Source organism: Phoenix dactylifera, chromosome 2, assembly GCF_051530095.1.
Source record: "Phoenix dactylifera cultivar Ajwa chromosome 2, Ajwa_hap1_PhDact_Kaust_v1.1, whole genome shotgun sequence".
NCBI classification, from domain to species: Eukaryota; Viridiplantae; Streptophyta; class Magnoliopsida; order Arecales; family Arecaceae; genus Phoenix; species Phoenix dactylifera.
Genome location: NC_143191.1, coordinates 28,236,471 through 28,255,590, shown reverse-complemented (window position 1 = coordinate 28,255,590; position 19,120 = coordinate 28,236,471). Strand labels below are relative to the sequence as shown.

The following is a 19,120-nucleotide window of genomic DNA, read 5'->3' as shown; positions in this document are numbered from 1 at the left end:
CTTGGCCATGTAGCTTCTTTTGTGAAATTAGAAGGGACCAATATGTCCATATTCTGTCCTATACTCCGAGGATGGACTCCAACTAAAATCAAACCCCTCCTCGTTGCCAAAGAGGCAAGGTTTAATCTCACCTAGCTTTTTGGCTCGAGAAGCAAACTAGTTGCATTAAGAAGAAGGCATGCTATGTGCATCGAGACCGCAGGTTGCATGGCTTCCACCTCCGGCACGTCATTCTCTTTGGTATTAGAGCCAATAGCTTCTAGGGTACCAGTCATGTATGCCAGCACAAAAGAAGGATTCATCTTTCTTCGCACAAACCCACCATTGGATTGTGCAATAGCTGCTTTGAGATCTATGTAGGTTGATAAATGAAAAAGTTCAGAGTGCTTTGGGAGCTGTGCAAGAAGCGATCCAATAGGCCACATCGCAAAATAAGATCAACCATTCTTTTGTGCGGAAAATACAACCCGAACCCCTAGCAGCCTCTGAATGTGTAATTAGGCGTTGGATTAACGGTAGCCATTGGATTTAATCCATGGGATATTACATATACTCTAAGTAACTGTCATGCCTTTTGACTTTAAGCATCAATCATCCCTCTCTCTTTGGTGACATCTAGTTTATCCTTTTCCCTCATCCCGCTATCGTTCACGTTGTTGTGGCCTATTGCCACTGTGGATCGCCATCTTCTAGGCGCCACCGCCACCCTAAATCTGGTTCCCCCCATCCCATCCTCTATTTTGAGAAAGAGAAAGAGAGAGACCTCCATGATTTTCTCTCTCTCTTCTCTCTAGCCTTTCCTTTTTTCTCTCTCTACTTAGATTGAGGACTTAGTGGATGGTCCTAAGTTTCTGCCCTATGAATTCTAGTTTGATCTAGGTAGTGTACTCTGAATTGTCAACTTCTACTTTATGAATTTATTACGATGTTTAGATTCAATCGCGTATGGGAGCAACCATCTAAGCAAGAAGGTATTGAGCAAGACACTTTGCCCCCAAATTTGTAGATAGAGGAGTAGGTCGGTATTCGCTGTATTTGAGTCTGTTATTAGTTGATGTAAGGATCCGTATACATGATCATCTATATGTATCTATGTATATATATAGTTTTGTTTCATGTATGATGATTTTTTGGTTTGCATCAGATGATTTTTTGCCGCATGATTGCTTATATAAATATATAAATAATTCTTTATTTTACATATTAGAGTTGATTATGGACCGGGCTTCGGGCCTAAACTTTATTCATTTTTAATCATACTTCGGGCCAGGCCTATGTAAAATTTGACATTTTTTGTGCCCAAGCCCAATCCATGATCAGCTTTAGTACATATGCATCACATATTGATTATTTTGGTTGCTTGGAATATGAGGTTGGCGATTTTGAAATTGGACAAGAAATATAATAAGAAAATATGTTTCATTTGTCAAGGCTAAAATTGAATGATTTGATGATTGAGTAAAAGGATTTAGAGTAGCCGTGTTATGAATTGTCAGCCACAGTCTGAATCATGATACTTTGGTTTGCTACTATGGACAGCCATGACCATCTCTTGTCATATTGACTTGAAAATCTGCGTTCTTCTATTCTTTATCATCGGGTTTGCACTCTTCGTTTCTGCCCAAATCTAATGCATTTGGTTAGGGCAGATGCTCTTGAGGTTGTACTTTTTCTAGTGGGCTTCCGTTTTATACACACTAGAAAAAACAAAAACAAAAACAAAAAAAAAGAGCACATGTTAGTAGGCTTGTTAACGAGCCGAGGCTCAGGCTCGGCTGGTTTCACAAAATCTTGGGTTTGGGCTCGGTTTCGGACTCGGTACCGAGCTCTGTATTAGGCTCGATCTCGGACTTGCTCGGCACAACAAAGGCTCGAGCTTGAGCTCGTAAAGCTCGTTTCAATTACGAGCTCAAGCCCGAGCCCGAGCTCGGGGATGGAGATGGGGCAGGCCGGGGAGAGAAGAAAGAACAAAAGAAAGAAAAGAAGAAGAAGAGAAGAAAGAAAGAAAGAAAGAAGAAAAAAGAAGAAAGGATTCACCGGTTCGTCGTCGCGTGCGGCGGCCACCGGCTTCAGCTGCGAGCGCCGCTGGCACGGACGTCGGCCGCAGGCACGGCCAAGGACGCCGCCGGCCATGGCCCGACCCTCCCGTTCAAGGGACTCCTCCCTTAATTCGCCGGTGGAGGAGGGCTTCTCCTCCCCTCCTCTGTCGTGTTAGAACGGGAAGGAGTTGGGAAAGAGAGGGAAAGAACGGGGAGAAAGGGAGAAGAAAGGGACTTGGGAAGGTTATGGAGAAAGGAGAAGAAAAGAAAAAGAAAGAGAAGAAGGAGAGAATGGGTTAACGAGTTGGGTTCGGGTTAATGGGTTGGGTCCGAATCCGAACTAATCCAATCCGATTTAAAGAAATTAAATAGATTTGGGTTAGCTCGGGTTGGGTCTTATCTAAATCCAACTAGGTTCAATCAGATTGGGATTTAAATTGATTAAGCCAAATAAAGTTTAATTGGATTGAATCCAAGTTTAATTGGGTCTGAACCCAATTAAATTGTTAATTGGACTGAGCCCTCATTTAGGCTCATGAGCTGCTCGAGCTCGGGCTCGAATTTGAACGGACCTCATTTTGAGCTCGAGCTCAGGCTCGTTTGACTAACGAGGCAAGCTCGAGCCAAGCTTTTACCGAGCCGAGCCCGAGCAGCTCGGCCCGTTAACAGGCCTACATATTAGAAGCAGGAGAGGTTGTATTGGGTTGGCTCAGGTCCGGGTTTGCACAATCCGAACCTGTACTTATTATGGTTTGGGTTCTAATATATTTCAGAACCGACCATAACCTGCACAAGTGTGATGCACGAGCAAAATGTCTACATATAATTTTTCGGATGCATCATGGCTTACCAAAAATGGCCGATTCGGATGCCTATCTTTCAGCAACAAGCACCGACACATATGTACAAACCAATCTCGGAGGATCCTCTAGGTAAGCACTTTCAAGTCCTCATACTTCTTTGTGCTATTGCATTAACAGAAAGAATGCCCTCGTCTGGCCAGTTCCTCGAGTCACCAAATAGTCAACAAAATTGCAACTCCAGTAACTTTAAACAGAAAGAAGCCTAGACCATACTAATGGAAGCTGCATGAGCTGCAACTTTGGGTTTGCATTATCTATTTCTTGTGACGCCAACAGGTGTGCGAGGTCACTGTACAGCTCCATGATGGTTCTCTCTTTCTTCTATTTAAGAAAAAAACGGCTGATATTTCTTTTTCAAATGGGAAAAAGTAATGAGAGGCCACCATACTCAAGTAGTAAATACCAAAATACATGAAACATAAATCTGTGGACCACTAGTTCACTAAATGCAGACTTCTTTTTTCACCGGAAACTGTACGTCGGCAGATTATTAGCTGTGCAACTTCGGTGTATTTGTAGTCCGCTAGCTTGGTCGGTTTTAACTGAAACAAGAATCTTTTCTGAATTTCTTTCCTTGTGAAAAAAACGGTGACTAAGGCTAACATCATTTCATGAAGAAGAAATGATAACAAAAGAAGGTAGACAAGCTGCCAGAAGTAAAGGGAAAAAAAGAAAATGAAAATGAAAGAAGGAAGGAGGAGACAAACAATTATAGGCCCATGTCTGGCCACAATTTTCTGAAGTTTTGTTTGACCCATTTTTTTTGGTAAACAAGTTTTATTCGACCTTTAAATATTTACGAAAATGATTCCAAATTTCTCACGTATACATTTGTCGAAGAAAGAAGACCAAAATCAAGAGAAGAACTTACATATTTGAGAATCCAGCATCCAGGTCTAGAATGCGACACGGCCGCATACTCTCTAAGGCAGAGTCTTAGAGAATATGCTATGTCTAAACATTTATCACAACTTCAATATCCGTGAACCAAAAAGAACTCATTTTATAATAGATAACAAAACTGTTCTGCTTATAAATTTAATCTTCCAACCAATATCAGTGATGCTCGATCTAATCATCCCCTCCACCTATAATTTCAACAATAGCAATGTATTATGCAACCTGCAACTCTGAAAAAGAAAAAGAGAAAAGAGGTTGCAAGCTTTGTAGCCTAGTAAGAATCTCAAATTATTACACCATAATTAATAAAAAAATAATTAATTAATAATGCCAGATAAATGAATATTATATCAATAGTCAGAAAACTCTTAAATAACATGCAAATAAGTTCTCATTAACATCTTTTCATCGAAACATATATAAATATTTCTTATCTAATCCATTGTTCAACAACAATTCCTTAAGTCATGTTATTCATTCCCATTAACCTGATTTCTAGGTTTCTTATCACTTTTCTTTTCTAACTTTGGAGTTACAAGGGTCTTGACTGATACCATACCACGTTATAGCTCGTGGCAGCTATTACACTCATAGTGGCTTCCACGCATAAGCACATGGTGGCTATGACGAGGTTAGTCCAAACAATATCTTATACATCTGATTTATCTGCTACCATTGTCAAATCGTTTATCACATATACAATGAATGTCTCTCAAATTCAAAGTATCTTTGTTCATATAATCATGTTCTCAACATCTGATCCGTATAATAACTACATAAATATATTTGTACTGAAAATTATATAAAAGTATATCGTCACATGCCAAACTGATACAAATATCATGATGCAAATCCAGTGATACAAACCAATAAACATATATATATAATTGGTGACTAGATATGGGGATTCTTATCTCTATTGAAGATTAACTAACACAATGATCACTGACCCACTTTAGGATCTATGAGCTGGGATGCAAAGTATCTCAATCAAAATCTTCTTGCGCAGATGAATCTCCCTCTACATAATCAAACTCGATTATCAAAAGAAAGTCAAACAGTGGACTAGTAACCTAGACTACCTGCTGGCGTCCACTAGGGGTTCATCATCAGGTCCCCCAAGACCCTATTACCATCTACCCGGGTCAACTAGCGAGAGACACCAATAAAGAGAAAATAGAGAGAGAAGAGAGAAGAAATCTTCTCTCCTAACCCTCCTCCCTTCCCCCTCGCAAGACCAAGGGGGTGGCGGCCATGGTGGCTCACCCCCCACTCAACGGTTGCCACGGCGGACGCATCCTCGGAGAAACAGGGCGATGAAGACCAAAACAGGGTACAATATAAATCCGGTGATTGCCAGCTCAAATCGAAGCGAAACAAAAGCCAAAACATAGTTAGAAGAAGGAGGGCTCTTACCTTAATCCAATAAAGATCTGACGACATTTCCGGCGAGGAATCGAGGGAAGAACTTGAAGAGAAACACTAGGAATCAGAGGATTTCTAGCTTATCTTCGATGGATCTCAATGAGGAGGATGGGGGATCTTAAATAAGTAAGACCTCTAGTTCAATTCGCTTGGAATCGCCAGATTTTTCAGCGTGACAAGGTTCTATGATCGGGAGGAAGAAGACTCCGGCTAGTAGTCTTCTTCCCTAATTTCCTCATGTGCCACGCATGTGAGGTATCACGGGTCATGGGCCTGGCCACTCCGGACCAGCCCATGGTCTAATAGGTTGACATGGCAGCTTGGGTCGGGCCTGGCCACTTTGGGCCGGCCCACAACCCCAAAAATTTGGATTATTACAGATAAAACAAACTTCCTGCAAGAGTCCAAAAGAGCCTTGGATCTTGAAGAGCCGTAGCATGATCCTTCCGTACCTTAAAATTAGGATCTATTGGATTCGAACAAGCCTTGCTTCCTTTCAAGCTTAACTCCACCAAGGCTAGAAGCATGTTGCCTTTGTGAGAGAAGAATATCATCAACGTTCTTCTCTACCTCCAACTCAAGAAAGTGACCAAGTTCACCCAAATTCTTCATCTCAAGGTAAGTAGCAAGCTTATCCTGAAGCCTATTAATCTCTTCAACATTTTTTCTGATCACATAACCTTTAGAATAGAGAGAGAACAAGATTATAAAAAATGTGATTTTATAAAAATAAAATATGAAAAAAATAGATAGCTTTAGAGAGATAAAAGGAGAGAGAAAGAAAATTCTTTTCTCTCTCGCCATCACTACTACCTACCACCACCCACCATCACACCTCTATCCACCATTATCAGCAATTTCTATAATCATGCACCACCATTAGTGCTCCCTCACACCTTCCACCACCGCCCTTGATGTCCACCACTGCTTACCACCGCCTTCAATTTACATCATAGCCCACCATCATCACCGACAATCCCCATCACCACCAACGATCACTGCCCTCGTCAATGATCTCTACCGCCTTCCACTATCAACAAGTACGAATTCTATCGTCTTCCATCATCGTCGATGATGTCCACCATCACCCACCACCATCGATGATGTCCTTCTATGCGTATTATGAGCAATCTCCATTACTGCTCAATACCAACTGAGATATTCACCACTACCCACTAGTATCGATGATCACTGCTGCCTATAACCATTTACAGTTGGAATTTTGAGGGTACTACTTATTTATAATTATCATTACTAAACATCAAAATAAAATCACTAATATCTTTCTCACTTCCAATTGCCTTTACTTTCATAAAATTTTTCACCACAACAAGCCATCATTTGCTCTATTAACCAAGAGTCCAAGAAAAGCTAATAGAAGAAGCTCTTGATATGTATCAAAGCTTATATCGTAAAGCTCTCTGTCTCCGAGTTTTACTTGTTTTTATTCAACATCTGGCTGAAAGTTTATTAGGTCAGTGATAGTTAGCTTCTCACAACTCGGAAAGAAAAAGTTCCAAGCTTGCCGGATCTTCTTTCATGTTTATCCATTAGACCGGTATTCCCTTTGACTATGTCAAGTCAATACATCATTGTCAAATGTAAATTAGGTCTAAGTTAAAATTCAAGCTGCCTACAAGTAAAGCAGAACAAGCAAAAGCCTAATTCAAGGTCACTCCAATCTTGAACTGCAGGATGATCCTTAGCACTCTGTTCGTAACTCAAGATCCAGCCCTCGAACTGTAAACGGCGTAAGATATCCACTTCCGCCATGGCGCGAGCGTCATTTTCGACAATTCAGCGAAGGCTAGTTTGTCAACTTCCCACCTCATCAAAAGAATTCCATAGCCGGCGAGTATCGTGCAGCAGCCAGCAGACCAACTATAAACTACCGAAATGCCGTCCAAATGGCTATGGTAGCTTAATGGATATCTCACCACTGGAGTACTTCCATCGCACCCTTCCTCTTTTAACGGCCTCACTGTTGGCAAATTCAATATAAATCAATAAATCAATATTTCTAATATTTCTAATATTTATAAACAGTAAATAAAAAGAATAAACTAGCAAATTATTTCCTTGACAATAAAATAATAAAATGAAGAAATGAAACAAGATAGTCTGTAGATCGAAGCACGCTGACGCACTTTTCTAGAAAAATTTATAGCCCTCATGTACGGGTCCGCTGGCACAGATCTCCTAGAGATACGACGACCCAGTATAGAACCACATCATCCCCATCAGTGTGCCTCTAGAGAAGAAAGAAGAGTACGCTCACGCTTGCAGATAACTCAAAAGAAACTCAAAACAATAATTGAAATTATAAGAAGTGAATAAAAATAGGAGGGAGAAGGAATTTTTTGTGTTTTTGAAATGATCTCTAGAGCTCTTTATATTGGCTCGTAGGCCATCCAAAAAAGGTAACAGGCGCGTCAAAAGAAGCAGACGCGGGCTAAAAAAAACAGAATCTGGCCAAAAAAAGAAAGAAGCCTGTTGACGCGGCCCAATCGCGCGAACCGCGCACGATCGCATGCGGACGGCACAAGTTGCAAGCATCCAAGCACAAGCAAGGAGTCAAAGAAGAAAGGAACGCGTGCAGAATTCATAAAGGAATCTGTGAACTCTTCCATAAAGGCCATGCGAGCAGAAGCATAGGCGGCCAAGATACAACAAGCTGCCGAATCAAAGGAGCACAAGAAGATATATTATCAATTCGTGGGAGCCAGCAAATTCAGCACATGACCGCAAGGAATCTGACTTAGTTTGGATCCCTTGCGGCTGATTAGGAAGATTATTTGAATTTCAAATTGTTGCCGCCAATAAGCTTATTCAACACATGGGCATTAGGCCTATATAATGGGCAAGAAATCGAGAAAAAAAAAAGGTGGAGATTAAATGCGGCACAGTTGTCCAAAAAAATTAAAATATTTAATTTAATTCAACGCTCACATTTTTCACCATTACTAAATAACAAAAATATGCCACGGCCATTGGCCACCATTCCCTTGTCCCCTGTGAAATTGTTATAAGAATTATTATTTTAAACGGAAAGACCCCCGTTCTAAAGGGCCGGCCCATTTTGCGAGCAGGACATAGTGGCCAGGGCCACGAAGAATCCATCAGCTGGCAATGTATGCGACAAAAAGGGAATTTCGTCCCATGCTGGGGTCAATATGCCTTCGTTTCTGAACATCCGTCCGTCCGTTTTGTCCTTTATTAAAGTCCCGTGGGCGTGAAGCGAGGTTGCACTGTGATGACCCCAATGGAGCTTGGAGGAGCGCTTCCACTGCTCTTCTTCTTTCTTGTGGGTTTATGGATGCCACACACTGGAGAGGTGCTCGCCGGCGACGGTGGCATGCCGCTCAACCGGAGCGGTTTCCGGGCTGGATTCATCTTTGGAACTGCCTCCGCGGCCTATCAGGCAAGTTACGGTAACTTTTAGAAGATAAGAAGCCATTTTATGTTGCTGCTTATGAAGCTATATGGTTATATATACATATTCAGTATGAAGGTGGCGCTCGAGAAGGTGGCAGGGGAGCGAGCATATGGGATACCTTTACCCACGAGCATCCAGGTCTCTCTCAGAAAATATGCCATATAGTTCTATCTCATGTATATCTGGATGGTTCTGGTGGATCTACTGCTGCACCATATTTCTTGAGATTTTGATTTCTAGAAGGCATTGAACTCTCCTTTCTTTTTTATTTTCTTGCCATTTCTTTTCTTGTTTCTAAGTTACAAATTATTGGTTGTCTTCTCTTGCTCTTCATGCTGCCAAAAAGTGCAAGGAACGTCAGGCATCCTTTCTGAAAAAGATTGTCTAATTTGAGTTCAGAAGGTGTTGATGCTTATATTCTTATTTTTGAGTTTCCATTGGTTTCCACCTCTTATGCTTTTACTGTTAAATCTGTAAATCATCCTTCATTTTTACTGGTAAGAAAGGAGAGCCTAATTTGACCGTTGTTGAACTTGGTTAAATATTTAAAATATAAAAAACTTCTCTCAAATAGAAATCTAAAATGTAAAAACGATTCCTGTTTTTTTTTTCCTTATGCCCATTGATCCTTTAACTTTGCTATGCTTTGAAAGTTTACATACTCGGAAGCCATGAGGAAGCCTTCCATATATTGCACCTATTCGGTGCCTGACATATGTTCATTGATTTCTTTTTGCTAAGGTGCATATGTAAACTGTTGTCTAAATCTAAATAGGTGCATCAGCATTTGAGGAACATTTGCATTTGAGATAGTATGTCTGATCAACATCAAAGTAGTAGCAACATATAATTCATTGTTCTTTGCGAAGAAATAAGTGAGTTCTAAATTATTAAAAATATATACGTATGTCAGGGCTTGTATGAAAGAGGTGAAAGCTAATGTTCTGTAAGTAGAGGGAGAGTGAGAGACAGGGAGGGATACCAAGTTAAAGTTGGGAAAGCCTTGAGGATGCCAAGTTGTTAAGTTTGTAAAGTCTTTTAGTTTCATACAAGGGTCCAAAATTCGTTTGTGTCCTTACTTTTGGCTGGACGTTCGCTAGTCCTGTTCCTAAAATAATAAAAAAAAATGATGAACAAAAGACAAATGGCTAAGATAGCCGTTATCTAATGGAGTCCATAAAAATTGTAAACAATAATAGTAGAAGAACATATGAGCTTGACAAAGCTGCTCGCCTGATCCACGAGCCTTCTTATTTTCCATAAAATTGCATTGAATAAAATTGGCTCATGGTTGCGTCTGAAGTGGGAATTATTGAATGGAAATTTGTTTCCAACAACACTGTTTTCCAATTAAGCATTGACCATTATATTGGAACAGATAATTGGCAAATCTGATGATACTAATGCATATTTTAAAAATTTAAAACACAGAGCATGAAAACAACAAATATAGAATGAAACCTAATAGTTGTGAGACTTTAAGAGATAAAAAGATGGGACCAGCCAGCATGATAGATCCCAACACAGAAAAGAGCAGCCTTACCTGCCAAAGGATCCAAGCTTTCCACCCATACAAATATGGGTGCAAGTGTATTATTGACCTGCTTCGAATCTTGAAGCTATCCCAATTTGGATTAGGCTTGCATTCAGAAACATGACCCATTTCGGATGTGGATTGAATTTGGATTCTTAAATTACCAACTCAAACCTGAACCGACATGAATTGATTCAAAACTAGCATAAAGTATGTTTCAAAGCCCTAGCTTCTAGAACATGAGAAATTAGTCTTTGATATATTTGCCAATAATTTATATAGTTGATTATATTTATATGTTAATCAATCAAATCTTATGTAAAAAATATTTTTGACGAGTTTATATATTGCTTGCATCTATTTTATTGCATAATATGCTTGTGATATAATTAAATAATCAATTTATATAAGTTTACTATGTATTTGGGACTATTTCTAATCTAATTTGACCCGAAATTTCAATGGATCAGTAAAATTAATATCAACTCTAATCCGATCCAACCCCAAGGAAACTAAATTATATTTAGATTCAATTTTTTGACCTGATTTACATATAAGATCGGATCTGAGTGAGCCTATGCCTGATCCAACAAACCACTTGCAACCCTATGTATAAGAGCCCGGCAAAGCAGACCCCCCTATTTCCATAAGAAATAGAAACCATCAGCCACTCTTCCTTTTGTGTAAAAGAAACATAGTAATCTAAGATAAATGAAACTTGGATAGGGTATAACAATTTGTGGTAGAGAAAGTATATACAATGGAGAAAACAAACCTTTTTGATTTATTCTTCTAGACCTTGAAGTTGGAATCCTCTGCACAAGATATCACAATCATCGACACTATCAAGTAGACAACTTGTATTGCTTTGCATGGTCGTTATCCTACCTACACCCAGCGGTCCACTAAATCTTTGGACCCGGGGGTAAGGATTTGTAGCGGCCGCCACAAGCTAACAAAAGATGGGATAATATTGTACCAAAAAAAAAAGATGGGATAATATATTTATTGTCTCTTTATTGTGAGATAAATGATAAACATGATATTTTTGATACCCGTTAGTTTAGTTTAAACCGAGAAAAGGTGGGGATTGGTGATTCCTGGAGAGCTTATATTATAATACGTCCTAGTCATAATAAGAATTAAAAATCATCAATCCAAGAAAATTATTGATTCCATCTTATCTATAGTGGGTAGATTTAGTTCAACAGTTAAAATCAAAGCTAGATCCTGATTTAGACGTTGCCGGAATCTATCCAAATCAGTAACATCCCTATCAATAAAGTGCAGTACTCAATCACGTGGCCGGCGTGGCGTAGACTTTTTGCTGGGGACGGAAGAATTTGAACCTCCTGATTTTTAAAATTGATATTTTTTTTTACTATAAATTTTAGTGTGGTGTGTGTATATATATATATATATATATATATATATATATATATATATATATATATATATATATATATATGATGTATGCATGTATGTATGTATGTGTGTGTGTGTATATATATATATATATGATGTGTGTATGAATATATATATATATATATACACACACACGTATGTATGTATATATATACATGTATGAGGTTACATGAGTGATGGGTGGATCCTATGTACGGTCCCATCAATCAACGAATGGTAAGGAATAAAAGTGCTAGCTGAAATATTTTTCTAGATAATAAAAGTAGTTAATAATCAATTACTTTTTTTTTCTCTAGTGTAGGTTTAGCCGTCTAGCTAAGAAGCTAAAATCCACGATTATCAATCAAGCAATCCATATGACGTGTGTTATCTGACGACCGTCCATTTTTTAATAATGGCCATCCAAGAATGCACAGTATTTTGACACCATAGAGCCAGTTACTAGGACCCACCTTATAGATGTCCTCTGGTGCTAGGTCTCATTCTCATGCCTTGATTAATTTTTTTAAAATAATAAGAAAAAGCCACAGAGTGACATTTTACATAAAAAAGAAAAAAGCCTTTGTCTTCGTTTTGTTAATAGTTAACAAAACTGTGCTTTTGACTTCTTGTTTGGAATCAACATATATGTGTCTGAAATCTGAATCTATTTTATCTCAAGCTTAATGAAAAGACATACCACTTTATGTCCCTCAAGCAAATTTATAACTGCATTAATCTTTTTTAACTTTGAACTTTGACCCCGCGTTGGCTAGCGAAACCTAGAGAAATCCCAAAGTCACGAGGCACTGCAAAGCAATCATCGGGCATTAACAAAGAGACACAAGATAGTGCAAAGCAAAATCATTAGGAATACCACAAAGTTACCTAGTGTGAGTAAAATAACTAGCTAATCTAGGTAGCAACTTTCGCTTGTTTTAATTTGTCGGCTCTCAAGTACATCCAAATAAGGTTGGCAAAATGTCTAGGATGTTCTACCTAACTATGACGATATTAATATGTTAGTGTAGCGTTTGTTGGAAAGATTCTACAGTAGTAAAAATTAATTCTCATCCTTTTCGATGGCTTTCTTAAAAAATAAATAAGAGAATATCTAAAATCATTTTCAATTGAAACAGTGATATCGATTCTTGCCAAATTTCTATTTTTAATTTTGTATAAATGTTTTCTAAGCTGATTTGTACACTTGTTATGTTGTGCAGAAAAGATAGCAGATAGAAGCAACGGGGACGTAGCAATAGACTCTTACCATCGTTATAAGGTATTTCCAAGCCTCGGCCTTCATCTACATAGTTACTTTACTCCTTTGAATTAAATTCTAATAGTCATGTTTAAGATAATTTGTTTGAGTTGCTGATGAAGTGAAATTGTAGGAAGATGTAGCTATTATGAAGGAAATGGGCCTGGATGCTTATAGATTTTCCATCTCTTGGTCCAGAATATTACCTAGTAAGCTCGCTCTTTTTTCCAAAAAAAAAATATGCATATACGCGTTGTATATATATTTGTATATAGGTTTGCATGCATGCATGCATGTATAGAAATATGATAATTTCATATGTGTATATGTATCTGTTTATTTATTTATTTGATAAACGTACAGATGGAAGCCTAAGCGGGGGAATTAACAAAGAAGGCATCAATTATTACAACAATCTCATCAATGACCTTATATCCAACGGTCCATGTCTCACCATCATATCTACAATGAATGAGCGCACATAGTTCTCATCATCTAAATCTCTGCCCATGTCATCATCTGCTTCCAAACTTTCTGCAGGCTTGCAGCCCTTTGTGACCCTGTTCCATTGGGACTCTCCCCAAGGATTGGAAGACCAATATGGAGGTTACTTAAGCCACCGTATCGTGTGAGTGCCTGCACGCATTTAATCCCACATTTTCTTTAATGTGTTATAAATGGGCCTTGTATTGGGCCTTGACCAATTGGTCTGCAGTTCTCTTTGAGGTCCGAAACAATTGGGCCTAAGCAGGCCTTGAGCTTTATATTGTTGCCCAATCTTAACGAACTGGGCCAAATTTTGCAGGGATGACTTTCGCAATTACGCAGAAGTGTGCTTTAGGGAGTTTGGCGACAGGGTAAAGCATTGGATCACCTTCAATGAGCCGTGGACTTATAGTGCCAAAGGGTATGCTTCAGGTACTTTTGCTCCTGCCCGTTGCTCGCCATGGGAGGAAGGGAAATGTAGCACTGGGGACTCGGGTCGAGAGCCCTACATCGTGGCCCATCACCAACTTCTAGCCCATGCTGAAGCTGTGAAACTATACAAGAGCAAATACCAGGTGAGGAGCCGTAGCCCACAAGCATGTATCGCTGCCTGGTTATTCTGGCCCAACTCAAGGCTCAGTTTATGCTCTAAGATTAGTAGTACTCACCCATATTCTAACAGTGAGAGGCTGATCTTCACCTTTTCTATCTTATTTCTATCTCACCCTTGGGGGTCGACTCCAACTAAAATACTAATAGTAGCAAGTACTAGGGCACTTGCTCTAATTTCAAAATTGAACTTGTATAAGATTCTAAATTGTTTAACTACTAGAAAACTTTGGTGAGCATAATTGCTTGTTGCTTATGCTCTCAAGCTTTTATTTCTGTATCATATACAAACATGTTATAATAATAATAATAATAATAATAATAATAATAATTATTATTATTATTATTATTATTATTATTATTATTATTATTATTATTATTATTATTATTTACTTTTTGACTTTCTTGCAGGAATCGCAGAAAGGAAAAATAGGTATAACCTTAGTTTGCCATTGGATGATTCCATATTCTAATTCCAATTCCAACAGTGATGCAGCAGAGCGGGCTTTGGATTTCATGTATGGATGGTGAGTTCTTGACTTATTTTAGCACAATAAACTTTGTTGGTTTCATACCATCAACTCGCATTTCTTAAAACATTACCATATGTTTTCCATGTATCTATATGATGCCTTTAACGTTGTTTTTCTACAAATCCAATAGGTTCATGGAACCTCTAACTAAAGGGGACTACCCATTTAGCATGAGAGCATTGGTTGGCAGCCGGTTGCCAAAATTTTCAAAGCAGCAGTCTAAATTGATCGAGGGGTCGTTTGATTTCATTGGGCTCAATTACTACACATCAAGATATGCTAAAAATTTTCCAATTAATACCATAAACATTACATATAATGCAGATTCAGCCACTAATCTGACTGGTAAGTTGCTTTACTTCTAAGTTGATATCAATTTTCCATTGTGTTTTTCTTCTAACAATACTTTTATTATTGTTGGCTAATTCTGCATATCTTATGCTATAGTGGTGCGAAATGGGCAACTCATTGGTCCAAGGGTAAGGCTCCTTTGAATGCGCTTTTCTTTTTCTACTCTCAAAAAGGAGTTTGTGCTTTTTCCTTGGCTTTTCAGAAGAAATAAAGAAATAAACTATAGACAAAGCCTATAAATCTGGTGCATGTGGTGCACAAAATACTAAAGAAATAAACTATGAATCTTGTAACACGTTTCCTTCATTTGAGTGACATCTAATACATATTCTGATATAAAATGCACTCTGTAGAAAATCTGACATAATTGCATCACAGGCTGCTTCAGATTGGCTCAACATCTACCCACGAGGAATTAGAGATCTCTTGCTTTACACAAAGGCTAGATACAACAATCCCATTATCTACATCACAGAGAATGGTAAGATGGTCTGCAACCTCTAAGTGCGTGCCACTTCCTTGTTAAAGGCAAATGTAACAATTCAAGAACCGAGATCTTCTTAATTAAATCAAGATAGACCATCCTATTTTAAACATTTGTGTGCGTGTGTGTGCGTGAGAGAGAGAGAGAGAGTGAGTGTGTGAGAGCTGAGCAGAGATTGGTTTGTATTGCAGGTGTCTCGGAGTTCAACAATGGAACACTGTCGCTTGAAGAAGCCTTGAAGGACAATACAAGAGTGGAATTCTACAGGCATCATCTACTCTATGTTCAGAGAGCTATCAGGTAACTTAACATATGCATATATATCCAAAACAGAAGTTAATATGTGGGCAGGCATGAACGAGTCTCTGCACCTATCTTTTTCCTTTTAATTCTAGTTTGTGTTCATGTAATATAAGTTTACTAAATCTCAGATTTTCTCTTCTGATCGAACTTGTCTTGTGTATATGCTAGAAAGGTAGTTTTGTAGGATAGCGAAAAAATATAAAGTCAAATGGTTTAACATGCTCTTCACCACCTAGAATAACACTACAGTTTTCACTACACCTGAGGCCAAACGGTAGGAAAAAAAAATGCAACCAATAGCGGCAAGCTGTCACAGATATTTGAAACTAGTCTGAGAGACAGCATTACCATTTGTCCCCATCGTAGTATAAGCTTTCAAAAAAATGCTCAAGTATTAAAAGATCAAACAGGCCTTGAGTCCAAGGGCTAAGGCTCTTGAATCAAGAGCACTGAAAATTCTTGATAGGCCAATCAGGAATCTGCAAGGAGTTTTCAGTATTCATGTTATTAAAGTTTGCTGCACATCAAGAAATGATACTATCATATATAATTCCGCAAATGCCTAGCTTTTAATGGATAGTGGATGCACTAATATCTATATCCAATGAATGAGGTGTTGTTATAATGACTAGAGTACTAGCTGATTAACATCTCTAATAATATCAACAAATGATATCATCATTTATAATTCCACAAATGCCTATCTTTTAATGAATGTGGATGCACTAGCTGACCAACATCTCTAATAATTATAATATGATCAAATATTAATACTACATATTAATTGGTAACCTTGATTTTTTTTTTTTTTCAAAGGGATTGTTTTGGTATCATCACATACCCTTAAAAACTTATTTTAATACAGGGAAGGAGCGGATGTGAGAGGATACTTTGCATGGTCATTGTTGGACAACTTTGAATGGGTGGATGGCTACACTGTCCGCTTTGGCATCAACTATGTGGATTACAAAGATGGCTTGAAGAGATACCCCAAGAGTTCTGCACTTTGGTTTGGCAGCTTTCTCAAAAAATAAGCTTATCTATGAATTGAAGTATTTTTGGGTAACTATGAAGCCTTCCCAAAAGATACGCTTATTTATGAAACGATACGTTTGGATAATTATGTATAAGATTTGCTTTTGGGTTTAAGATTTTACAGTGCCTTAGCTAGCATCAGAGTAAACAGTAGTCTCATCCTTTCTCAACACTTTATCCTGTTAAGAAAAGATAGATCAATATGTTATAACCCCAACCATTACAAATTGTCCATTCCACATATAACGGGGTATCAGGCCAAGTTAACTAGATTTTTTTTTTTTTGGACAACCACCCCTGAGAATGGAACCCAGCAGCTCTCGCCGCGCAGAACACTACAATTTATGAGTCTACTACTAAAAGCACCGCACTGTTCCTCAAGCCCAACAGAAGAATCATTCAGGGTCAAAATATGAGAAGCAAATGAAGATTGAAACAGAGGGAGGAATGTACAAGAGGCAAAATTTATTCAAGAATTCCAGAATATAGTCTTACCATCTTTTTCTACATGAGATGTATCATAGGCAAAATTTATAGTGTTACAGAAGTTTAACCCCTTTGTAGATACTAAGGTTTTGTTTGGAAGAGCTGTTGGCCGTAGAGCTTTTGGAAATAAAGCTGTTGGAAGTGGAGCTTTCTGAAGTAGAGCTTTTATAAAAAGTTGTTTGCTGTTTGGTTACTACATTTCTAAAGTATTGTGGCACTTTAATATGTGTTTGGTAAATAAACTGAGAAAATACTTTTATATAACAAAATTACCATAAAGAACATTGCATAGTATTATCCAACCAAGCATAATAAAATATAACATATATTAATATATAAATATATGATATAGTATAATATTATTATAATATATTATTATTATTATAATATAGTAATATAACAGTATATACTATAGCATAATAATTTAATATAATATTAAATTATTTAATATAACATATCAATGTATTATGATATAATGTAATATAATATCATATTTATAGTATAATACAATAATAAAGTATAAAATATTATAATTATTAATGTACATTAATTTTTCATAATATAACATAATATTAAATTATTTAACATAACATATTAATATATTATGGTATAATATAATATAATATTATATTTATAGTATAATAAAATAATAGGAAATAAAATATCTTTTTTTGTACGGAAGGGAGCTTGATCTACGGCTAGGATTTTTTGTTAGGGCTCCAGCATATTTTTAAGTTTATAAAGGGACAAAGTATATAATTGTTATATTTTATTATGAGTATTTTGGTCAAAAAAATAACTTTCCGACAAACCTCAAAACAACTTTTTCGAAAAGCTCCAAAATGGTGCTTCTTCTAAAACCGTTTTTAGCTTACTAAAAAAGCTAAAACAGCTTTCCAAAATTTTTACCAAATATCATTTTTCATTTAAAAGTGCTTTTGGAGGACCAGAAAGTACTTTTTGACCCTCCAGAAGCTCTCCCAAATGGAGCCTAAATTTAATAACTTGATTAAAAAAGGTTTGTACAACTTGTCTGCATTGGATTTTTTTTTAAGACATTCCAGCTCTTTGGATGTAGTAATTCTCCTGCCTTTGTTTATGCTTGGTCTGATGATGCGTTTGGTTTTTGACCAGACTGGCTTCATATTCGTGTCTGTTATGACCAGTTCATGCAATGTAAATCATATGCAAACATAATATAAGACAAGATGCTTTATGAATTAACCAGGCCTGGTCTCCCCCTGCAATTTGGTGAAATAAAATATCTCTTTGGTTCTGTCGCTACAGCGTACAGGCTCATGTTCCTCACATCAAATGAGAACAACTCGCAAGACAAAGTACTTTATAGGTTCACATGACTGCTTCCCTGCACTGAAATTTGGTCGAACAAATCCCTTTTCTTTTTTTTTAATTTCGATCTTTTGATTGTCACAGTGGGGTACCATGGAGGATGCCACTTTAAGCTGATAAATGACATCATAAAAGTTTAATACGAGACATCTTTCAAAAAAAGAGAAACGATTAGGTGTGCCTAATGTTAAACATTTACAATCCACAAATTTAAGCGGTTAGGAGGAGGATCGGCCGATGTTAGTAAATCTATGCGGCACCCTCTTTATTAATTAGTATGGCACCATGACACTAATCACTTTGAGAGAGAAATTGGAGAGAAAAGATAAAAAAATACAATACAAATGACTAGAACCTAAACCTTAAATAGGAAATTCATTCCATCCTTGCAAGTTCATGTACCTGAACGTGTGGACTAGATTTGTTCATGGGCTGGGCCGGGCCGGACTTTACCCAAAGGTCAACAAAATTTATTTAGACCCGGCCTGTCTTGGCCAGGCGTTTAGGCCTACCTTTCAATCCCAAGCTTCGAGCTTTATGACCCTTTTTTAAATTTTTAAAAAATACTAAAAAATAAAGAAATATTTTAAAATGATTAATATAAATAATCAAAAACTGCCA

General features: G+C 37.5%; 1 protein-coding gene across 1 annotated transcript; it reads left to right on the top strand.

Moving 5' to 3' along the window:
- Positions 1 to 8,453: 8,453 nt before the first annotated feature.
- LOC103695787 (beta-glucosidase 12-like) lies at positions 8,454 to 16,777 on the top strand. Its single transcript, XM_008777200.6, has 13 exons — positions 8,454 to 8,648; positions 8,732 to 8,801; positions 12,825 to 12,883; positions 12,996 to 13,071; positions 13,226 to 13,303; positions 13,403 to 13,490; positions 13,668 to 13,923; positions 14,369 to 14,484; positions 14,621 to 14,835; positions 14,938 to 14,969; positions 15,220 to 15,322; positions 15,517 to 15,625; positions 16,494 to 16,777. The coding sequence occupies exons 1-13, from the start codon at positions 8,481 to 8,483 to the stop codon at positions 16,660 to 16,662; spliced, it is 1,539 nt and encodes a 512-aa protein (XP_008775422.3). The 5' UTR covers positions 8,454 to 8,480; the 3' UTR covers positions 16,663 to 16,777.
- Positions 16,778 to 19,120: the final 2,343 nt, after the last annotated feature.

Bases quoted from the DNA above. Each gene is read 5' to 3' on its own strand.
- LOC103695787 (XM_008777200.6), top strand. From the start codon at position 8,481: ATGACCCCAATGGAGCTTGGAGGAGCGCTTCCACTGCTCTTCTTCTTT. The intron at 8,802-12,824 runs GTCTCTCTCAGA...TATGTTGTGCAG, and splicing joins CTTTACCCACGAGCATCCAG to AAAAGATAGCAGATAGAAGC. The intron at 13,491-13,667 runs GTGAGTGCCTGC...CAAATTTTGCAG, and splicing joins TACTTAAGCCACCGTATCGT to GGATGACTTTCGCAATTACG.